Source organism: Lepisma saccharinum, chromosome 21 (assembly GCF_977018435.1).
Source record: "Lepisma saccharinum chromosome 21, izLepSacc3.1, whole genome shotgun sequence".
NCBI lineage: Eukaryota > Metazoa > Arthropoda > Insecta > Zygentoma > Lepismatidae > Lepisma > Lepisma saccharinum.
In genome coordinates, this window is record NC_139249.1 from 29,780,939 (window position 1) to 29,806,703 (window position 25,765).

At 38.3% G+C, this 25,765-nt stretch overlaps 1 protein-coding gene across 5 annotated transcripts in view; it reads left to right on the forward strand.

Annotated features, from left to right (window-relative positions):
- The window catches only part of LOC146004407 (uncharacterized), a 145,592-nt gene that overhangs the window by 83,411 nt on the left and 36,416 nt on the right, over nt 1–25,765 (forward strand). For all 5 annotated transcript variants that reach the window (XR_014443927.1, XM_083143246.1, XM_083143245.1 and 2 more), the window contains exon 9: nt 22,221–22,362. Coding sequence is in view for 4 of the 5 variants with exons in the window: in XM_083143246.1 (XP_082999372.1) it covers nt 22,221–22,362 (142 nt within the window). In the remaining variant the exon portion in view is untranslated. The remainder of the gene's footprint in view (nt 1–22,220; nt 22,363–25,765) is intronic.

The window sequence follows — 25,765 nt, forward strand, 5'->3', positions numbered from 1 at the left end:
TTGGAATATTAAATATTATTGTATCCTCGAATTTTTTTTTACTCGCTCCACCAGCAACACTGTTTTTCACTTTGTTTTTCTTTGTATACTGAAATGAATAGTTATTCTATGTTGTTATTAACCAGGGACGGCGACGGGGGTGGGCACGGGTGGGCAAGCGCCCACCCAAAAATTCCTGTGCCCACCCGATTGCCCACCCAATCAAATTCACTAAGTACATATACTTAGAGATATGTGAATGTTGCAATAAATAAGTGTATTCTGGTGTTCATTACATGTACTAATGAATATTTTCTATACTAGAAATTTTCGCATATCATTATCCCATAAAAAGCTGATTTAACTTTGTCATAGAAAGCAAAAGGAATTACCACAGATCTTGAAACAAGATGACTGTGACCAATTGAATTCTTCTATGATTAGAAGCAGCTAGTAGGCTTATGAGGCGCAAAATTATGCAGGGTATGGTCAAAATAAGATCAGGATTTAGGGTGAGCTTGAGAGCTGCAGCTCCGGGCCTTCACTGGGGAAAAACTGCTTTGAAAAGTAGCACAAAAAAAATTACATACTTCGAATGTGATGAAAAAATGAAGAAATACGTCCCACCTCATGTTGCTTGGCGAAAAGTTATAACTGACACTGAGGGGATTGGGGTGGGATCGTGGTGTTGTAAACACCGGGTTTTCACATATATAAATACCGGCCTGCGCATGATTAAAATAATATCTAAATAAACAAATAAAAACTTCAGTGTTGCTTCCTCCAGCAACACAATAAATTATTTCGACTTTTTAATTAGGTCTACATTGAAATTCCAGAAGCGTACCTTTCCTTGTTTCATTACACTTTTTATAAATATTTTCGTTTTTAAAACTAAGTAACTAATTCTCTAGCCTTCTTAAACCCGAAGGTTCATGGCTGCAGCAACACAGGCCTTCCATCTGTCCCTATCCTTAGCAAGATCTATATACTCCTTTCCATCCTACCTATTTCCTTTAGGTGTATCTCAACAGTATCCCTCCATCTTCGTCTTGGCCTTGCTACAGGTCTCCTACCATCAGGTTTCCCAATAACAAACCTGTAAACTCTTCTTTCCTCTCCCATTTGTGCCACATAGCCTGCTCACCTAAGTCTGCTTGATTTAATCATTCTAATAATATCTGGACATGAATACAAATTATGTAGTTCTAAATTATGTAACCTTCTCCACTAACCTGTCTCCTCATCCCTTTTAGGTGCAAAGATTTTCGTAAGGATCTTATTTTCAAATACTCTCAATTTATGTTCCTCTTTCAGTGTAAGGAACCAAGTTTCGCATCCATATAATAATACAGGCAAAATTACTGTTTTGTATATTTTAACGTTTAGTTTCTTAGATATTATACGAGAAGACAAAAGTTTATGAAGAGAAAAGTAACATGCATTTCCTGAATTAAGCCTGCTTTTTATTTCCTCTTTAATATCATTTTCATTTGTAAGTAATACTCCTAAGTACTTGAATTTGGAAACTGGTACAAACGAGTTGTTATCAATAATTGGATTTTGATTATTACCTAACAATTGTTTTCGACCTGTAAGCATATATTTAATTTTCTCTTTGCTAACTTCCAAACCTATCTCTTTAGCTGCTTTGAAAACTATTTTAGCATTATTCTTAATTGTATTTATATCATACCCTAATATAACTACATCATCTGCATGTGCTAACAGTTGAGTCACACTGTTTAATTTTAGTCCTCTTAGTTACTTTTAGATTCCTAACAGCGTATTGTAAGGCAAAATTAAAGAGCAATGGAGATAATGAATCTCCTTGTTTTAACCCATCATGAATTGTAAATTTGTCAGTCATATTAATATCCACACGAATTTTACTTTCTGTTTCACTGGTGTATACTTTTATCATATTAACAAGCTTCTTAGGTATTCCAAACTCTACTAATATATTATATAATTTATCTCTTTTGACTGAATCATATGCTTTTTAAAATCAGTGAATAGCTGATGGATATTTTGATTACATTCCCACTTTTTCTCAAAGTGTCTGATGTGAAAAATTTGATCTGTTACGTTTAAATCCACATTGATAATCACCTATAATTTCATTAGAATATGGGGTTATTCTTCGTTTTTAAAACTATTAAAATAAATACTTAATTTTTTTGTATCAAGATAAATTTATTACCAAAAGAAAGCTTAAACATTAAATTTTTATTTGTGGAAAAGAGTATTGGGTAAATGGCGACCGTTCGTGTTTTCATATTCAATTATTCTTGAACTAAAGTTTTCGCCGAAGTATTGCACGAGGAATAGCATTAATTTAATGTGTAATGCATTGCTTCAATTCTCTCAAATTTTGTGGCATTGGGGTCTGTACCTTACTCGTAAGGTACCACCATAAGAAAAAATTCTGCTGGTATCAAATAGGGACTTCTCGGTGACAAGCTAATGTCCCCTCTGCGACTGAAGACACTTTAATGGAATAACTAATGAAGAGCATTCAGTGAATCATTGGTGACTTGAGAAGTGGCTCCATCTTGCTGGAAGAACGTGTTTCTGTTGTAGCCATCATGGTTCTGAATTGCAGGAGTAAAAAAGTCCTAATCATTTGGCAGTGGCGCTCAGAAGTTACAGTTTGAGCATTACCATGATCATCTTCAACAAAATAAGGGCCAACGGCGCACACGGTCAACATTCCTGTTCGATCTTGATGACCTTGGATGTTTTCAAACTTTCTCACCCAATATTATTAATTAAATTTGCGCTTGGGACGTCTCTTATTCCTGCCAGGTTATAATGATGCCGGTACAAACGACGCACAACAACATAAGAATCATTATTTTTATAAAACGCACGAACACAAAAAGCATGTTGCTGCCCCGTAAAGCTCTCCATGGCAACTAAATATTAACAATGTTGCCAAGCGTTTGCGATCTATCTCAATTCTCCGTAATGTGCGAATTGCCCCAGAGGGCGGATTCAAAAACGAAAATATTTCTGAGACACCCTATATTTATATTTTACATACCTGTCATTTTCAAATATCTGCATGGTATACAAAATAACAATTTTGTATTTGTTCTACTAATAAATTTCGATGACATCCTTGTGTCCAAAATCACATTCTACAAAATGTCTAACCATACGCGCGTTACTTCTCCCGCTTGCGTAACGAAGACTTACTTCAGAAAACGAATAACAACTTAGCAAACAGATTTTTCAATGTTACTTGATTATTACTTTTGGGCAATATTTTGTCAAAATAGCCTTTCATAAGCTTGGGGATACTATATCCAGAATAAACAAACAACTGGTTTATCTGTGTGTGTGTGTGTTTACATTCCAATAAGGCATTAATTTTAATACAAATATCCAGTGGCGGCGATTAGGAGGAGCGAGGGGGAGTTCCCCCTCCCATCGCCACATTTTGCCACTTGTTGCACCCACAATATGGCCTCTTAATGCTAAGATTTTCTACCAAAAATGTAAACTGTCCTTTCCCCCAAGTTTTGGCATCCGATCGCCGTTACTGCAAACATTCAGATATGATGAAAATAATATGATCAGGATCATGAATTTAAATTACGAAAAAGTAATTTAATCCTTCACCATTAGCTACCATCACAATTTCTATCACTGTCGCCTAATATATAAAGTGGAGTAGGTATTTACCTTATATTTTTGCATTTTAAGGACAAAATGTGACGCAACCAATTCACATTTATTTCACTACATTGACATGAAGGAAAGAATGTGATTAGAATGTATGGGCGCACACACACAAACACCTTGAAATAAGTGGAACAAGATCCGAGAATAGATAAGAAAAAGAAGAGGAAAGACACCAAACAGACACACAAATACATGTGATGTGTGTGTGTGCATGGCAGTTAAGAGAAACATTTGAAGAATGGAACGAGAGAAAGTGAAAGGGAGAAAGAGGTAACAAGTTGAGAAAGAAAGATATAAGAAGCCAGGGAGTAAAACAGAAAAGATGAAAAGGAAAGGGAAAAGAAGTGAAGGGAAATCGGGAGTGTAAGAGAAAAGGGGATACATATGCATGTATGTGTCTTACATGCATATACATTCATGTATCTATCTATCTATCTATATATATTTATACCTGCCCACCCTAATCTTTCAATATACAGCTTCTGCCCACCCGGTCGAAAATTTCTGGCGCCGCCCCTGTTATTAACTTTTACACACCACGTTCAAGAAAAGACCTTAAAAGTTCAGGGTAAAGTTTAGTCGCAAAGTTGACTTGTATTAAATGGTAGAATATGAAAACATAACCTAGTTCCTCTATTTTACACATTTTTTTTTTAATCTACGCAGTTTTCACTTTAGGAAATGAACGACTCCAATTTCCAGGGGGATGGGAATGGACGAACCGATTTTACGCCCCTCCTGACACTCATGTTCCCTTGAAAACCAGTAACGATTCTGCAATAAGAACTACATAACCAACTAATTATTTATTAAAATATTGTCCGTTGAAATTTACCTACTTTGCATTTCACAGCAAACGCAACAATGTGATACGTGTAATCAATATTCCCAGCACGATTCAGACTACCGGAGAGTAAGACTTCACGATCTGCGAGCCACGTGACTCCCATGTTCCTTACATGAACATTTATTAACTTCTGCAAAAATGTCAGTCATGGTAGAATATTGATGATTATATGCCCATAAGAGACATATACAATAAGGAAGGCATTTTTACAATAAAAAGTATGAAACTCGTATCATGTTATTGTAGTATATTTTCTTGTTAATATTGCTTTTGTGAATTATCAGTTTGTATACTGTAATAACTTTAATAATACTGCTAATTGCACTAAAAATGAAACTCTTGGAAGGTTACTTAAATAGAAGAAACGAGGAAATTAACAGAAACAACATTTCTCTCGTGTTTAAAACTGTATACAGTAGACCTTAATTGAATCATTTATTTCAGAAACCCCCTATCGACTACTGGCGGAAACGATATTTGTAGAGTTTCATATGGATTTTGTCAAGACGCACGTGGTTTCATGATAACATCAAAGGATGTTTCTTGGTAAAGCCCATATGAAACTACATAGTACAAATATCGTTTTCGCCAGAAGTAGCCGATAGAGGGTTTCTGCAATAAACTATTCAATTGTCGCGTTAAATGATTAGAGCTTTTATAGTTTATCACCAATTATTGTGGAAAAGAGAAACAGAAAATTGTTGAGACTTTCGCATCCGATTTACTCGATAATTGGAAATCTCATGTAATGACAACCTTCTACGTTGGATTTGATAACAAAAGAAGGCATACTATAGTTCTCAATAAGCTTACAGGAGTTATGCCCAAAGTACATAAATGAATATAAACGAAACGAAAGTTATAGGGGTATATAAATTACCCCAATATATTCATATATGTATTAATATATAGGGGTATAGGCATTAAGCAGAAGGTATAGCCTAATTTTAGTACACCGCCGTATACCCTCGACTGCACCCTGCTCCCAATCCCCTAGATTTGGCATTTTGCTGTTCTGAAAGTTGAGTTCCACGGCCATGTTTACGACCTTACTCCCTTATTCAAGGAAGTTCACCTCGGAGAATTTTAGTCGGATATCTCACCTCACAGAGAATCAATTCTGAATTACACTTGCACTGTTTTATATAAACATATATGTATTATTTTACAAAAGTAGTTAGGTTCCAGTGCTGGAATAGATTGTATTTATTGTATGTCGTTTTCATAATTGGTCCCGTTCCCACGGTAAACTGAACGATCAGATATGAGGAGTAAAGTGAATTAACAAAGATAACAAAAATCTATTCTCTCAGGGAGTCTCTGATTATATCCCCTTTGGAAGCATATTGCACAGTGGCTCGGGCTCAAATTTAAACTGTAGGTCCAGTTCCGATTGACCTACCGTGAGCATAAAGTGGGCTTAAATCGAACTTTAAAAAATATTCTGGACCCTGTTAAACTTGGTTATCAGACAGGACATTTGAGTCTTCAAAAACATTAAGTATTAATAATTTATTGATAAAAATAGCAGTTGGGAGGGGCGATTGCCCCTATCGACCTTCACGTGGATCCGCGCTTGCAAAAGAGGATCAAAATTGCCAAAAGTGAGTTTTTGCGACCCTTTTTGTTTGAGTGTCTCGTAGGCGGATTCAAAGAGCACGGGAAGCAGCTTGCCCTCATTTTGACGGCTAGAACCTAAAAGTAAATATTCAATAAACATAAGAATAACGAGCTATCGTCCCATTGGGACACAAATAAAGTTCATCCTACCGCACCTCGAAGAATCCCGCTCCCCACTGTTTTTTGCCTTATAGCTGCCACTGTAAGCACGCTGAACGGTCGACACAGAATCTTCCAGGTTCGAATCCCGGCCTGGGCATGTTTATCACCATTCATCCTCATCTTCGCGATTAGCCAAAAGAGGCAGAAAAGCGAAGCAAAATAAACCAAATCAATCAACCATGTGAGTGACTCATTATGAAATCATACACGGTAATGGTATGGAAGTAGTAAATTCCGGATGAAGAAAGAATTTGAATTTGAAGCCTTTGATTATTCACAATATTGAAAGTGGATGCCTATTGTGTGGCTTTTTAGATTTTAGTGCATATTGTCGTGCCCATTTAATGATTTTTGCCCTGCCTATCTGGGTAGTTTTTAGTACCTGGAAATCCTGTTCTACTAATAAGGCAATTGCTTGTTTATGCTATTATTTGTCCAAAACTTACCAATAGATTTCGTCGACGTAAATAGTGTGAGGGCGAAGCGTTTGCGAGAAGACGAGAACGAAGGGCTTGTTTCCACCCGGCTTCCCTCATTTTCTACGGTTGACGTCAATCTCTTCAGATGAGAGTTACATAATGTATTGCTTTGGTCGCTTGGGCGAGGCTGCATGAAGGCGAGAAGAGAAGTTGACGCCTGTTCGGTCCGACAGGCGCTTGTCAGCGAGATCTTCATGGCGAGCCACGGTTTTCAAAAATCTGTATCAGCTTACTATGTATGTACGGTTCTTCTTTAATAATGACATTTGTGTTTCAATGGGTTTAATGGCCATGGGCGTCGGGAGCAACGTATATAAATTGTTCATGAATATACCTTTGTCTTTCTGTACTTTTTTCTTGATGTACGCACATATCAGACAGAGACCATTTAATCTGATCTCCTTTACGCATGAAGGATACTGGAAAAAGAATCAAATAACTGCACGTGAATTTTCACGGTCAGATCTCGACTTCGTGGGATGATTTCCAGATTTTCTGAATCTCGGAAAGTCGAGAAATTCCAAAGGATCGTATTTAACACTTTAACTGCCAGGCCGAATTTTGCATTTTCTTGTGTGAGGCCGGAACTACACGGCCTCTGTAATACACCTTTTTAAAAAAATTCTGCTACCCTAGGCCGTGTGTATAATAATTATACACACTGTGTAGTAACAGAGAAGTTTCGTGCATTTGTCTTCAAAGGAGCTGTGTACTAGAACTATACACGTTGCCTTCAAGTTGTGTACATATCAATCTGATACACATGGCGTGTGTATCCCTTCAATTTGATGCACATGGCAGTTAAAGTTTTAAAAGTAGATAATTCTTTGTATTTTCTGCAGTACAAGTGTCTTGAAAATAACAGTTTTAAATACAGAAGTGTAAAACAATTACTTGTAGGGGAAATATAGTGTCTTGAATTCCCTAAAATTTTCCGTCCTAGTAGGGAAATGGCGATCTTTTTTATTCCGGAACCTGAGGATTATAAAATTCCCCTTCCCAATCCCATCCCACACATCTCTATGCAGTCAACATGATTCTGATGTGGGGGGGGGGGGAGTTCCTTTCTTTTGTTGGACATGGCAGTTAATCGCTGAAACTTATAGCTTGTAAATAACAGGAAAAAATGTAATAAAATGCCGCTACAATTTCACCATTTGCATTACATGGCCTTTTTCAAGATATCTCAGGTGCAAGTGCCCCCTCTACCCCCCACCCCCCTTGCAAGCACCCTTGATGATGATGTAACAGCTTTGAGGATGGACTTCTTTTCGATGCGACACAACTATTTCTTTATTTTGTCAAGATCATGCAGGCAGAGAAACACTGCCGACAGGTCGGTGACTGAACCCGTTAAATAGATCAGCCTCCCAAGTTGTCGGGTTCGATCCCTGCCTAGGCATGGGTGTACTTTATAGGTGCTCCTTCATCCATGTGCGTAATTGGGGGGCAAGGGGTAACTGGCCCCCCATTTTTCAGCTTTTTTAAAAAAAATACAAAGTAAGGGCATTTTTGTTAACCTCCTGGGACGCGAATTTCATCTTCTGCCCCTCCCCGCCTTCATCAATTTCACCTATTTGTCTTCATCGTCGCGATTAACCGATGTGACAAACGAGCGACACCAAATGACAAAAATGCGAATACATAAACACGGCGAGGGACAGGCCAAAGACGTTGCCAGAATTCCTAGTTGCCATACCGTTGCTGGAAGGTGCTTCAATGCAAGGGACGCGGATTGGCCGTCACGTAACTCCACTGTGTACCGCGTATACGGGTTCATATGGCAGGTTGTATATTATATTGAAAATATTGAAACTAAGGGAAATCGGTAGGGATGGAAAAGAGTATATAGATCTTGCTCAAGATAGGGAAAGATGGAAGGCCTGTGTTGTTGCAGCCATGAACCTTCGGGTTTAAGAAGGCTAGAGAGTTAGTTAGTTAGTATATTGAAACTCATAATTTGTATTCACTTATACACACACCAGTACCACTGAATATTTGGAAAGTTTGGGGAAATTCTTGCCTCGAACCTTACGTTGTGTATCCCCCCACATAAAAACCTTGTTTAAAAAAAAATTGTAAGCTCGTGGAACCTTATTTTAAAGAAAATAAGTTTAGGAATATGAAAACGCGAATCTCGGAGATCTGTTATAACATTTTACCCTCAATTTTTCGATCCAACACATTACTTTGTTTTCTATTGGAATATTTTTAAACTACACTTCTATTTCTGTTATCGACTATATATAAAAACTATTTTTTTCCGTAATTTGCTTCCTGCCCTGGGTGTAGGGAATCTGTTATACCACGACATTCGCGATTCCCTTGGCAATGACCGAAGCACAATCCCCAGCAGCGTTGGCCAGACGGTAGTAAATCTGCGGATCTTCTCACGAGAGCTTAATGTTCGATTGTTTGCTGGAGTTCTGTGCCGAGCAGGAAGGAGGTGTCTTCTGTGAAGAGTAACGTGGGAATCGTGCAGGCATTCCTCTGTTTGCGATTATGGGGAAACAGCGGGTGGGTGCGAGTGGGCCTCTTCCCCAGGTGTTCATTTGTCAAGGGGGCCTCTTTTAATCAGGAAGTTGATTAGGTCAGCGTTCTTTTGTGATTAAGGTTATTTCCGGCACCCTTAACTTTTATTATTATTATTGTTCGGTGTTTGAAAGTAACGAGTTACTTGTAACGCAGTTACAACGACGCCAGGGGCATCACAAGTTCGATTCCCGACCTGGACGTGGGTGTTCTTTGTGAGTATATCTCTTCATCAATGTCATCATCACTCATACTCATCTTCGCGATTAGTCAAAAGTGGCAAAATAAACCAAGTAGATGATTTATTTTTTACAGAATATCCTCCAATCCGAGAACATTAATTACGTTACTCGTTATGTGACAAATGGGAGAGGAAAGAGGAGTTTTACAGGATTCTTGTTGGTTGGGAAACCTGATGGTAAGAGACCTGTAGGAAGGCCAAGACGAAGATGGAGGGACAACGTTGAGATGGACCTAAGGGAAATCGGTAGGGATGGAAAAGAGTATATAGAACTTGCTCAAGATAGGGAAAGATGGAAGGCCTGTGTTGCTGCAGCCATGAACCTTCGGGTTTAAGTAGGCTAGAGAGTTAGTAGTTAGTTAGTTATGTGACAAAAGTAACTGCGTTTAGAACAATTAGCTGACTATTTCACTAACAAGGCTATAAAATTCATAAAATGTGCAGTAACAAGGTTCACATCCGCATATGCTATCGTCTCCTGTATTATCTAGTGGGACGGCTCAGAACAGTGCAGCTTATTACGAAAGCCATTACGCCAGGGTCTGGAGATATGCGGTTGCTTTTATACCTTTCTTGCGTGTTTAAAACTTTCCCAAGATAACTGACCAGTAGAATGTCACAAAGACCTTGCTCCAAATCCAATACCTCAGTAAACAACAGTATAACGGATGATTGTACCTAATGGCAATCTAATTTCGAGACTAGAACGAGACAAGCCTGTGTAGAATCGAAACGAGATCGAAACTTTGGTATGATATTGAAAAATTTACGTAAACCAAATTTGTAATACAGGGTTGGGCACGAAAAACCGGGCCGTCTCATCTTGCCAGACATTCTCAAACTGTTACTTCTACATTCACCTATTCCACTATTCTCTCCATCTGGCGACGTCACGTAACCCCGCCCACCGTATCTGAGCCTGTTCTTGTTTTAGTCCAAATGATATGAAGCGGGCCAGTTTTTCATGCCCAATCCTGTACTTTATTATGTGACTTCTTCAGACATCAGCGGATATCTACCTGATTATTTACAGAGAAGTCATGTATTTGGTGTATAGTAATTACAAAGTAAGTACTTTAATAACGATTGTAAGACTATGCTGCCTGGTTGCATATCCAGGATAAAATTCAGATTTTTCGACGGCTCGTGCTGTGCAGACGAGACGTCAAACAGAAAATAAACTTTATTAAGAAAAATTATTTCGCTTGATGGCGCTGTGGCAGTTGATACGGTGACACTCTAGATATGGTGTTTATATTATATATTTCGAGACCAAAGGACGGGACACTGTTAAAACTGAAGACCGAGACACTTCTAAATCTCGTCCTGGCACCACTACTAATGGAGCCCCCACGATTTTTTCAAGTACCTACCACACTGTAAAACCTTACATATTCCGTGCAGTCAATCCCAATAACTTCCTTGAATATGCCGAATTCACAGTCTCTGTAACTAAGACCATAACCAGACTCGGTGATATCACCACTGAAGTTCCCAGGTCCGAGACCCTACCTGGACATCAATGTTCTTTGCGAGTATCCCTTCATCAATTTCATATAGGCCTCCCCGATGGCGCAGTGGTAGCGTCGTCGCGTGTAATCAAAGGATACCGGGTTCGATACCTGGTGGAGGCACATAGTGGTTCAGATCCCACTTCAAGCTGTAGGTCCAGTCCCGATTAGCCTTACTGTGCATAATGTGGACTTAAAACACCAAATCAACCAACGAATCAATTTCATGTAAACATCACCCATCCTTTTTGTCGCAATTATGAAAAGTATCAGAAAAGCGACGTTAACTAAAATAATACAATAACAAAATTGAATATATTCAATTCCAGAAATAAGATCTCTGTAAACCTGCATTATAAAATGAAAAACAAAGTTTCTGGGAACTAAATATTGTTTCACCCTCTTTCTTTTCAAAGTTACGTAACTAAAATATCGCCCTTCCAAATAAAGACGTTTGTCCACGCCTTCTGTAGCAAAACTAATCACAGAGGTAACTAATGTTGCTGCCTTCCTTATGACCGAACTACATATGCATAAAATTATTCTTTCCTCATAATGCTTTCCGCTTGAGAAGCCAACTTTGACGATTACTCAATTAGCAAGGCTCGCATTGTCGAGAATTCACTACCATGATCTTTCGGATGCAGTTCAATATTGCCAGTAATCATCAGGGGGAAAACCCTGTTTGAAACTTTACATACCTTCTGAAGAATGTCGCTTCAGCTATTGTTACTTGTGTGTGCAATTAACACACAGTATAAAAGGAAGATATTTTAAAGTTCATATTACATTTTCATTCATTAGTTGTTGTATGAGTTAGATTTGGGTGTGTCTGGTGGCCTAGGAGTAACGTCGTTGCCTTGTAATCAAGGGGTCCCGGGTTCGATACCCGGTATAGGCATATAGTGGTTCGGATCCAACTGGAAACTGTAGGTCTAGTCCCGATTAGCCTTCCTGTGCATAAAGTGGACTTCAAAACCAACTTCATAGAAATGAGATTTAAATGTGGCAGGCACCAGGGGTGTACAAAATAATGGCTGAGCTGAACTTATGAAATTTTCTCAGAACAAGGTCACTAGGTTCTGTATACTTCAACCGGCTATATATATTTGACAAGAATAAATTAACATTTTTGAGACACTTAAATTATTTCATATATTACATCTTTACACGGTGTCGAGAAAGTTGATTCTACTGCATAAGCACCTGAATGAGGTCGCCTTAATTCCCGGTGTGGGTGTCGAAATTTTTCGGTCTTGTCCCCGCATAAAGCGGCTCCGTGGCTCAACCAGCCTGAAATCAATGGGTACCTGGGGGAGCTAAATAAGGCGGCCGGAGCATGTTGCTGATCACTTTACCACTAAAATTGTAAGATCGATAATGTGCGGGACCCTACTCCCACATCCCCTAAACGGGCCTTCATGGCACGGTGCTACGTGCACGGAAAACTTTACCTTACCTTAATTCCATAAAAAGATAATCCGGAAATTTTTTACCTTTACTGGGCTGCTTGAATTTCTCAACCTAAGACACACGCCACTTTTGTTCTTGCAGAAAATTATCAGGAGTCGTGGTTTTTGTGTTGGTTATCTAAAAAACTTATCTTTCTCTCAGAAAAAGATACTTTCCCCGTGTACACAGTGAAAGTAAGAAGGGAAATATCGGGGGATTTTTCAAAGTATCATTTCCTGATGTGCACATAAGGCTAAACATGTTAATCACCTTTCGTGCAATATAGTTTCCAGGGTAGAAACTTCGCTAGAGACCTGTATCAACTATCCCACGAACTTTTCTCACATTTCACGGAACATAAAATGGAATTCAAGTGCGGTGGACAATGAGGGTTCTCGTAAATAATACTTTGAATGCTCAAACCTTAGCACATACGCTCAAAGTTTATTCTAAGGGAAAGTTCTCGCACGTGCTGTTACGTAACCTGTTTGACTTGCTCTATGTCACATTCAAGTCTACCTACGCACCACGAGCCTTACATCATATCCAATTTGCATTATCTCAAGTCACACATGACCTGCACGCTGCATATAGTTTAAACATTGACGCCGTGTTATAACAGGTTCACTGCCGTTGCTAACTCCATACACATATGTCAATAATAGGGACACTTCCTGCCCGTTCATCATCTAGTACTCTTAATGTTTGAGCAAATTGTCACTTTATTTTGTCTGAGTGCACATTTAGAAGAATTATTTGTTACAAAATCACTGGAATGCTCTGATGTCCGTATAATTTATGCTGTTTACAGAATAACCCATTGGTTTCTACTGTTATTTGGATTTATGGTAAATGGAAAGGTGCTACTGTAATCTGTAGAACTATTACTTGAATCTGCAAAACGTTTAAGTTTGCTTTACACACCGATAGGCTTGTCAGGATTAGACTACAGGTTAGTGCCCCTATCGAATCCTTTTGTTGAAAGTACAGCGTTGCCCGAAGAACTGAGAAAGGGACTAATCTTATATTTTTCAGTGAGACTAAGTTGGATACACTTAGTGCTAAAATGACTGAATCTTGGGAGGATCTCGTAGAAGCTCATTCTAATCACCATTGCCTTTCCTTTTTACTTCAACATTTCGAAATAAATTGATGGACTCATTAGAACTTCCGTAGTTTTATGTGTTGCATTTATTATTATTATTATTAATAACCCGTGGCGCAACAGGGCCTACTTTACCGACTGACGGTCTCACCCCACATGCCTCAGTGGAGAAGGGCCATCATCCAACCAGTTACGGCGTGACGTGTGGTCAGCACGACGAAGCTCCAGTCGTTGTAAGTTTTCGATGACCAGACTACGCTTCTCATTCGTAACTCCCAAATTTCCTCACGATTGTGGGTGGGTGGCCACCGGTCCCATGCACTGGCCGAAGTCTCTGGAGAAAAGTTTTTACTTCCCCCAGGAGACTCGAACCAGCGCGCGTCCCGTGGCCCGAGTAAAAAGCCAGACGCACTGCCAAGGCGCGGACATGTTGCATTTATTAGAAAATATTAAATTTGAACACAGAACTAAAACTTGTAGTTCATAAAAACAGCATGTGTAATCTGAAAAGAAAACTAATAAGCCATGGATATGAGTTATTATTGAAAGAAGAATAGGATTATTTTTTTAAAAAAATCGAGATAGAAGGGGTAGAGACAAACATAGAAGGAATTATCCAGAAAAATATTTGTTTTGGTCTCGTCTGAAGTCTCGAAGTAATATATACAGCGTGTCACCGCATAAACTTCTACAGCATATGGAGGTCATAAAGGCAAGCATTTTTCTTAACAATTTTTTGTTGTTCTTAATTATTTTTTGTTGGTGGTGACACTTGGTTTCTATGCTCGAGCTCTCTGGAAGTGACATTTTATCCAGAATATACGATACGTATATGTAACCAAACCAACAATTTATGACCTATTTATGAATCTTTTAGATATATAAGGTGGGCACAAAGTCGCTCTCCCCAAAACAAGTATTTCTTCACTTATTTGGGAAAGCGACTTTGTGCCCACCCGTATGTCTGAATAAGTCGCATAGTACATTTATTTTCGTTTTCAAATATCATACATTGCACATAGTTTACCAAAGTCTCGGCCTCCTCTCGATTTTATAAAGGGCTGTCTTGTTCTTGTTGTGCATCGACAAGTATCTATGGGTCTGATCTCTTTCTCATCTAGGCTTTTAAAGTGGTGTCTCGGAACTATCCCTAAAGTCAACTGAACCAAACTTTGTAACAATAATAAATACTTTGTGTTTAGCATTTCGTTGTGTTTAACTTCGTAAAACAAAAAAAACTAGTTTGTGTGCTTATACTTTATCAAATATACCTTAAAAGTTTGACAGGTGAGTTTCATCTTCGATCTGTTCATTCTTGCTAGTATAAAATAAATATAAACGTAACATCTGAGTTTTGTCTTCGTGAGGGATGTTAAAATAATGTATTTATATGAGCCTTTGTTAAGTTACTTTTTAAAAGTAACTAATTATTTCTCTAAAAACATAACGTAACTACAGTTAGCAGTAAGTTTCTTGTTCATTTACTTTACTCTAGATAAATTATAATTTTTGTTTCATGGTGAACTGCAAGCGGGTGTTATTTTTTTCACTGATGACTGTCCAAAACTAATATTTTCATTATATTACAGTGAACTTAATATATGTTTAAATTCGAAAAATAGACGAAAATGCATTGTAGATTGCAAGTAATTAAACATATCATCATCTTACTCATTATTTCAGGATAACATGTAAGCGAGAGAACAGACACAAGGACATTTCCTTATGTGTCAAAATTAACAGTTGATATCGTTCATGAGGGCACCGAAAATGGAAAGCTTAGGAAGGTTAGATTCACTCTCCTTAGACTTAATTTTTGTGAAGGCAAGTTGCTAATATAATAATTCCGCTTCATTTTCCTACTAGGTATACAAAATACTTTATCAGAACCTGAACCATCTATGATTTGGTTACTCTTTACTTCCAAACATTGGTTTATAATTTTATTAAATTTTAACGCTTCTCAGCATCCACACAAATTGACGTGTTTTTTTTTTCATTTATCTTTTTCTTGGATAATGGCTTTCCTTCAAAAACTGTAGGAACATTGCTTGTCACTCAGGTCGTTACACTTTGTTGTATACTTGGACAGCTGTCTTTGGAAGAGCTTTCATTTTTTCCCTTCTCATTGTTCGCGGGAAACCCAGTGTTCCGTGTCCGCAAGACCAGTGCTGTTAAAAGTTATGCACCGTGTTGGACTCATCCTGCCTTGTCTGTCTTCACCTTTGCGGTACTTGGGCTAATAAGGGCTTTTTCGTAATTTATTTCACAGTTAACTGTTGGAGGCGGGGTGACGAACTCTCGTTCCTAAAGCTAGGAATTTTTCCAGAGCAAAATGTAGAAACGAGAACTAGAAAACGTCTGTGAAATCGAAATTTGGCCGAGACGTGCCCCTTGACGGTGTACAAAATTCGAGAGGTTTGTAAATTTGAATATAAGTTGTCACCAAATTCAAACTTGCTTTATTATGGTGCGACTGTCTGGTTAGATAATTTATGCGTTTATGTCAGAATGTGTAAAAATTGTGCACTCTACATGACCGAGAACGAGACTTGCTTTTCTCGACCCGAGGACGAGACTTGCCTTTCTCGACCCGAGGCCGAGGACGAGACTTGCTTTCTCGACCCTAGTCCGAGGACGAGACTTGCTTTCTCGACCCGAGGCCGAGGACGAGACTTGCTTTCTCGACCCGAGGCCGAGGACGAGACTTGCTTTCTCGACCCTAGTCCGAGGACGAGACTTGCTTTCTCGACCCGAGGCCGAGGACGAGACTTGCTTTTCTCGACCCGAGGACGAGACGTGCTTTCTCAAGGCGAGACTAGACCGAGAGCCAGACAAGTACAGGCATCGCTATCCGACCACTTGGCTTGGAACTATCGACGGAAGCCATTATGCAAATTCTGTGCCATCATGGACACACACCGGTGTATTTTTCCCCCCACATACGATGTTCAAGCGCAGCACTAGGTGTCGCCACTATGCAGCCCTGTGGGAAGGAACTGTTGCAAAGACTGGAAGAATATCTGGGAAGAATTAAAGTTGTAAAATTTCCCTTGGGAACTATATTTACCACGTTGGAAATATCAAGTGCACATAAATTACACAGGAATCAAAACGCCGGATGTTGAGCGAACTTAATCTGGCGGGAAGTCATAAGTCAACGTAAATTGGCATTTAACAAGAGAAAAGTAATTGCTTAGTGGAGATCTTGATTATTAATTATTAATGTTCAGTATTGTTGACAACAATATATATTTTATTGATGAAGGAATATGTTGCAATAAATATTGTTATTGAAACCAACACCAATTTTTAAATAGCCTTGATTGCAACTGCGTTGCGGATTTGTCATGAAGGTAGAAGATAGATGTGACGAGAAGACATTTTCCTTCGTAAAATATTCGTACCAATGGTCCTGGAGATAATTATTAATTTAATAAATTTCACATTTGTTTCCTTTAAAATAACATAATAGTTTTCTCTTAGTCTACCGTCTCAGAAACTTATATATACTGTATACTAGCTTGTCAGATCAACAAGAAAATACGTTACTGATCTATGAATGCCGAACACATTATCGACTTTTGATGGAGAATAAATGCGAAAGAAGAAGGAAACTGATATTTTTTTTTAAACTTGTAAATACAGATAAAGTTGGTAATATTATCAAATGAGCAGACTTGCTGTCTTAGCGAGATCCAAACCTTAACAATTTCACTCCATCTAATTTGAAACTGTTATCAACAAAAAATATGTTACGCTAATATATTAACGAATGTTATCGTGTGTGTAGAGAAAATATGCATCCAATCTGCAATGATGTAATTTAATGTTAGGTAAAACAAGGTGGAACTGTGTTTACGATGTGAATTGCTTCATTTACATAAATCATGGCCTCTTCATAGGTGGTGGAAACGCTCGGCACAAACTTTTCTGCACCCCTAATATCGTATGAGCAACACACGACGATATATATATATCTTTTGTTGAACAGAGAGACTGAACAGGAACAGCAACTGGTCATGTGATAATTCTTTGTCACACATTGTAATTTTAATTAAAAGTTCGGCAAAGTTTGTGTTATGCACTCAGTGGGCTAATCAGGTTGGAAACGGCAGAACAAAATGTATTGTAATGTCTAATTGAATGATAAGTTTTCTCATGCCATTAATTATGTTTCAAACACATGTATTTTCATTTTTTAGATACACAATAATAATAATATGGAACTAATGTTGATACTATAAGATAGTATATTTGCCACCATTATAGTTTTCCAAAGTTGATTGTGTTCATCAAAATATTAATGGTTGTGACATAGCTGATACGATCAATATATATGTGAAATTATCGTGATAAATGTTGATACAATTGACGATACATTGTAAGTATCACGATTTTAATGCAAAAAAGAATCCTGATTTTTTTTTTAAAAAAAAAACTAATTACATTCTCCAAGGGATTGTTTCGTTCGAAGATTATTTTAATGTTAAATCAATCAAGGAGAAGAAATGCCGATGGCGGCATATTTTGAAGGCAATAAATTAAGAACTCGATAGAAATTAAAGGTTTCGTTATTGAAAGCGCCACTGCACTGGAGGGATTTCCTTGCATGTCTAATCAGAAATTGAAGAGGAAGCTATTTTTACGTTTTAACTGTTCCTGTGTGTTTTCGTCAAGGCTACCATTTTCCAGCGGAAGTTATTTCGTAATAAGTGCAGGAGTTGGTGAATGCGTATTACACAAACTCGGGGACGTATTGTAAAGCAAAAAGTTTAAGTTCACTTTATTCTCAGGCTATTCGCGACTAGATCTACAATTCAATTGAATCCGAGTCACTGTGCAATGTGCCTCCACCTTAGATTTCTTGATTACAAGGTGACAATCCAGTATGTCATCGGGGAGGCCCGTACTATAAAATGACACGCCTCGTCCCACTTTCCGCTGGGATTACACACACTTGCTGCATCCATTTTAATTTATATTTGCCCTGTTTTTTTGTGCCGTTAACACATGTTCTGGGAACGCCATTGTATTGGCCATAAATCTTTTTAAAAGTTTGCATCAACAGTCTTTACCTGTTAATCCAAGAGTACGGTGTCGTTGTTTGATGAAAAATCATATGTTGTGTCATGCTGATTCATTGACAGTCATTCACTGTCTTCTTACATCATGGACTCTCAATACAATTAGATGCTACTAATTAGCAGACCTTAGGTTTTCCATTGGCCCCAGGTCGCCGTGGCGCAAACTTTAGAAACCCCTGCCGTAGGGGATAATTTGTTGGTAGAGGAAAGGTGCCAGGTACAGTTTTTCAAATGAATATGTAAGGGATAAAATATACAAATGTATTTTTTCAATGTCGACACTGTACATCATCCTTACACTTTACAATGGATTCATTATTTGTAGATTACCCTTTGTAATTTTGAAGAAAATAAAGGTCATTTTTATGAAAGTAGAAAAGGGTGTCCTAATATGAGACAGTTCAAAAACTTTCTAATACTGGCTAATACTGTGTGATACTTGAATGCATTTTTTAAAGTGAAGCCTTTTTGTGCTTTTTACACTTAATTTTGCAGTACACTCAGGGCACAAAATTATCTTCTTCTACACCAGTCTTCATGAGCCCAGCGAGGTCCACTCAGGGCAAACGCCACAGAAAACTTGAAACCGACGTATTTTAAAACCACTCTCTACATTGGCGTACGCAGGGGGTGCTGAAAGGGCTACATCCGTCTCCGAAATTTTGAGAAAATCAACATTGTCAAATAAAAGCTGTGGAGAGCTCGGGAATGACCAGAGTGGTAAAAGCAAACTAGACTTAAAATGACCCACGACTACCATTTTTGGAAGTGGAAAGTTGTTAATATACGAAATATCTTATTGTGTATGCCGCCCCCTAGAAAGTAGCATGCATTATCCACGTTTACAATTCCAGCCCCTCCCCAAAAAAATCCTGCGTACGCCAGAGACTCGAGTCTCTTCCCACCCACTCCGGACTGCTGCAAACTGACTTCTTTGTTTTCACCGTAGCTGCACAACGGCTGAGGACGTGATTCACATAGTCTCCGGCAGAGTCCAGGTGTCTCATATTAGGGAATTATCGCATATTACGCACCTTTCCTCTACATTTTTGTAAATTCTTAGTCTACATAATTTTATCTTTTCACCGGAGTCCTCTTGTGCACAGCCCGTGCGAATGACTACTAGTAAATAAGAATTATTTTTAAATGCCCGAGTACAATTCCTTTGTTTTCATATGTATTTATTAAATTAATACAACCTGCCTTACCAAATACATAATAAGTATACAACAATAATAAAATTCGTTGAGACTTTATTTACAAACAAGCATTTACTGCATGTTTATCGACCTGTCAGTCAGTTATGTCAGGTAACCTGACTCAGGTTTCAATTCTTGGAGCATTAATAGAAACTCTTGCAGTAATCTACAAAGCGGCCGATTGTAAACAAGAATGAGTTAATCAGAAAACATACCGTGGTGTGCTGTATCGGAAGGACGTGAAGCACAAAACGTTATTTGAGAATGCGTTGTGACAGCCGTGCCTATAGGAAGAGAGCGGCGGTGTGGTTGCACTGGGCACCGATCCAAAGTAAAGGGGAAAGAATATTGTTATGACTAGGGAACGGAACTTTATGTGCTAAAAAACTCAGAAATATTTATTTTTTATGTGTCATAAATGTTGAAAATATGTGATAAAAACAGGAAAATATGTGACAAAAATAAAAACATTTGGTAACAAAAACAAACTATAACGCATTTTAAACACCTGAAATTAGTTTCTAAATGATTACCTCTTAGCGAGCTATTTTTTGGAAGAGTTGCAGTGGATCACCATAGTTTTTTCCAAATTCTCCATTGTAAATCTGTGACGATTATCTCTAAAAAGCATCTTATATTGTGAGAAAGATCGCTCCACGTCACAAGAAACAATTCTTGCATATTTGAAGCACGAAATGTCACTAACGCTGAAGTTTTCCAAAGCTTCCTCTTCCTCTACTTCACCTCCTTCCAAAACACATGCAATTTGGCACAATGTTTGAAAACCTTGGTTTTTCCCCCAAAATTCTGTACATTTAGACATTTAGATCCAGTGAGTTCTTTCAGTTTCGTTTCTACTATACGGACTTCACCAATGGAAGCTGCCAAAGTGTTCGCGGACGATTCAAGCTTTCATATGGAATTAGAGAGAATGGACAGGTTTGTTGAGATGTATGCCAATTCGACTTTTAAGGAGGGCTCCATCAACAGTTCTTGCAGAATTCTTCTTTGTCGAGATCATTTACAACAGATACAATTTTTTTCAAAGTTCTGGGCATAACATCTGCATCGCGTAACTACAGGTGTAGGGGGAAGGGGAACCTCAGGACATTTTTGTTTAAAAATGTATATTCTTCTAGGCGACTTGATAAAAACTTTCTTCCCATTTGAAACCAGTTTATCGACATTGGGATAAAGAGCTCTTATCTTTTCACATATTCTATGCAACGCATGCGCCACACATGTAACGTGCACCATTTTGGGATAGCTAACGGCAAGACCACTGCATGTAAGCTGCAGCATCTGTCAAGAGAAGAACATTGTCAAATTTTATGCCTTCTGGCCACAATAGCTGCATTGCTTCATTAAAAAGCCTTGCTATCGTTACGTGTAGCCAGCCCCAGCTACTTACAGCTATTTTCTCCCAATAGGATCGTAGGCGAGGTGCCAGAAGTCTGCCAGCGAGCGTTTTCAAAGACAAAACAAACCTAGCACTCTCGATATGAAAGAGGTGCGGAGAATAAACATTTTTCCTTGGAGGATTTCGAGGTAGATGAAGTCAATGAGCGATTTTATGTATTTAAAATGAAAATTCGCAAAATATGTATTTACATACGGAAAACTGGAAAATATGTGTTTTTATGTAAAATAAAATTTGCTGTGTTGACATATAAGGCTATGATCAGAATTTTGGCAAAAATGAAATCGCAGAAAAAAACATTTATTTACCTAAAGTTCCTTTCCCTAGTTATGACAATAGGAGTACTTATTCGAATATTGCATACGATTGGATCATAATGTTACGAATAAAAGGCCTTTAGAAAATTGAATCGGTTACAATTAGGAAATGCGTGTTAGGCATTTGGTGAATTCTGCTTTAAAGGCATAAAAATATACTCACGTCAGTACAATTTGTCGTGCTTGTTTTATAAGCAAGCGTGTAATATATATTGAGAGGTATACATAAAATATATATTTTTACAATGGTTTTCTTTTACAAATATTATTGTATTAACGATTCTCTACATGTTGTGATAATTGTAGTCAATATTCTGCATAATAATGCATTGTAAATTATCCACGGAGCAGAGAAATAATGTCCAATGCGCCTTTCGAATCTTTTGGCTTAGTATTGCTGCAGTTAAGAAAAATCTTTGTTGTAGAGGAGCCTGTACACTTGAGGAAATAATGTTTTTTTCTGTTGATTCTATACTTGGTTGGGAAGTTGTGGATAACATTTGTTTCTGAGAAAGGGCTATTCATTTTATGTACGTATTATCGTCGATCCAAACACTGACGATATTGCATTTTTTTCAGCGAGAACGGGGAGGGGGCTTCCGGACAGAATGACCCCCCGTCCGAGGAGAAGATGGACATCAGTGAAACTTCGGACAGGCTGAGCCCGGACACGGAATTCGATACGCCAGGCGAAACAAGCCCAGTCCCTGACAGCGACCAGGTGAGTTCTCATATTCATTCTTTAGTTATGGGATTGTTTTCTGCTTCGATCTTATTTGATATGACGCTGTACAAGTGTACAGAATCACAAAGGATCTTGGTTCTCCGGAGGAAGTAGAAAATGTTTCGTAATTGAATGTGCGGGAATTTCGTTTGTGCTTTGCTTGCATGATTGTGAGGTGCCGGAAGATAGGGAGGTGAGTGGCCATCATGAGAACGTCTGCACAGTGTTGCAAACTGCAAATTTATTTTACCACTTTCGATAGCAGTAAGAAAGTACAAAAGGATTACGGGTATTATTTAACCAAACTTGACCTGTAATTTAACATTTACCTTAAAAATATACTAATTAAAGAATAATAATAAAAGGTTAACCGTCTGGCATATTAACGACCTTATCAGGGAAAGGGTGGACGACCTTTATATTATAGTTAACCTCCCAATATAATTCACACAAGATTAATAAAGCCACCAAAAGGCCAAATTTGAGACAGAAAAATTAATGGAAGCATGGTACACTTCTGTTCACAGAAAGTGGCACACTTGTTTGAGTTGAAGTCCAGCTTCGGGTTAGGCAGTACAGCCGAAGTAAGTGTTTGGAAACCAGCAGTGTTGCTTACCATCAAACATTTTAACCACATGTAGGGAATTTTGTCTCTCTCAGACTCAAAGAAAAGGGCTAACGGAAAGATTGCAGCGTAAATATTAATTAACTGGACTGTTCACGTCTACATTCAAAGTAATGTAAATGCGAAAAATTGTGAAAAATATTTTTTTTAAAAAAAAACAGCATTTTTGACGTTCGTGAAGAAGTGGTTATCACAATGCGTTAGAATGCCAGGGCCCCGGATTCGAATTTGGCCTGAACATGGGTGTTATTATTGAGTCTCTCTTCATCCTTTGTGAGTAGCCGAAAATGGAAGAAAAGCAACACTAAATAACAAAAAAAAAAAAAAAAAATGCAATTTGAATAAGCGATGTGGAAATAGTGCTGTTTTAATTCCTGAAAATGATGCAAAAAAAAAAAAAAACGAACTTATTTTTGCTTTTGGAAAAAGTGTTATCCTAGCCCGGGAGAGGCTTGAAGAATATAGAAACTCCTTCACCATCCACTTTGTCAAACATTATTTCAAAGTCGGCACTGAATATGCGATGGGAAAAATAATTATAGATATCCGAAGCAAGAAAAGTTTGTCTCAGCCAGGGAGGGACATGAGAGGAGGTATCCCTCCCCCACAAACACACACACATCAGTCATCCAGGCTATTAATAATAAGTCAATGGTTGTCCTCTCATTTAACTTTAACAGTAAATGAAATTTTTGTAAAATTAAAATTGTCGGCTTTCCTTTCTTACACGTGCACGTTGATTTCGTAATGCAGCAAAAAAGGAAAAAGTATTGTGACTTGTAAAATCATTACCAGCTGAATGAATTTCTCCGTAGATTCCAGAATAATGATTCTTCTTTTTTTAAATAAATAGTTTAAAAACAATATAATATATGTGCCGTTGGTTAATAAGATTCCTCGTCACACAGCAGAATCCGCTATGTTGATGGAAGCTAGAACACGATTATCATTTTGGGTTGGGAACACTCACCTTCCACAAAAGCAAGACTTCGCAACGTTTTCTTTAATTTTCATGCACAAGCTTGACTTGTATTCTGTCAGCAATGTGCACAGCACACAAACACTATCTGATGAAGCGTATTGCTTTCAAATTAATGTAATTAGCAAGAAGCGACAACAAAAGTTTCGAGCTGGACAGGAAAAGATGCAATCTTATGGATAAATTACTCGAATAGCTTGGTTTCTTCACCGTGGCTTGTGGCCATGTCGGTTAAAGGCCTGCTGTGTAAGCTGAAATCCTAGGGTCGAATCCCCGTGTCTCCAAAATATTTTTTTCTTACCAAATGTGTGTTACATAATGTATTTTATTCTCGTCACACCAATTGCATACTGAAACTTTGTTAATTTTTGCGTGCCAATAAGAAAATATGTATTGGAACTATTACTCGTTCAGAGGACGTGACTGTTACTCAAGACTACTTGAAACTGAGATTTTTTAGTTGCTGCTAAGCCTCGATATTTACAACAAGTGCTAAAATTGAAAATTGTTGTGTGATAAAACACACCGTTAATATTCTCAAGAAGAAAACCACTGCGATGAATGCTCGCACCTTAAGAGTAATTTTTAGATGGGAAATAAAAAAGCCTGGTGCAAATTGTAAAGTCCCACCATCGTGAGGAAATTGGGGAGCTCCGAGTGAGTGAGCATAATCCGGTCACAAAGTCCTACAATGGCTGGGGGTTGGTCGGGCCAACCACCCGTCCCCCTAGTCTGGCTGCAGATCTCCACACCCCCCCTGGTGGCCCACGTAGGAGGGAGGCCAGCAGTCAGTAGGTAAGCCAAGGCCCAATATTGGGCTACAGTGCCTCGAATAACATAGTGCGGAAACGACCCAAGAAACTGGTTCCTGAGACCGATGACAACATAGATGGCAGTGCGATCAGCACAGCTGCTAATTTTATTATGAAAGTAATGCGGCTTAGTTAGTTTTTGGAATATATTGTGTAGATTTGTTTGTCTTGAAAGGCGGTACGTGAATTGATGGAAACAGTTATATATGTTGCGATGTTACAATTTAACATCCTTAGATGCAATGGTCTCTTCCATTGCATCAGCAGACAGTGGTCACTGCTGATGGTGCACGGATATTAGGGTGCCGCTACCTTCAGGATTAAGAAACAATCACCACAGTCCGCCTCCAGCTAGCTATTTGGTAGGGGTGGGACACCACTGAAGGTATTCATTGCAAAATAAAGAGAAATACTTAAAAAAAGAAGATTGGAAACAATTTAACTTTAGTTTAATGCAGATTAAAAGAAAAGTAAAGAAGAAAGTTTGTAGGTACACATGTTTGTTCTTTCCTATTGAAATTTTTGAAAGGGGGATGATTATTAAATCACCTAGGCTTGTGCACTGTTGTTTATTTTTGTTATCTTACCCCCTTCATGGGTTCCTGGGTGACACTGCCGTGGTGCAGCTCCTATTCTTGCATCCTATGGTCCTTGGTCGGAACACCGGTTCTTCATTGCTCAAACAGATCCATTTGTACATTTAGTTCCCTGTTCACACTCTTATGTATATCATAACACTGTCCACAACAATATTTCGTACATTCGGTACTGAAAACAAGCACAACAACTTGGACGTCAACTTGTCCATGTCACTTCACACACTTACGTATATCATAGCACTGTCCACAACAGTATTTTGTACATTCGGTACTGTTCTTTGGTGAGTCCGAACCAGCACTGCTCAGTGGTCACCGACGGATCTTGATGATGCTTGACACCTCCGTCCTTATCCGTACTAGAGTCAAAACTGTTTTTCCAGACTTT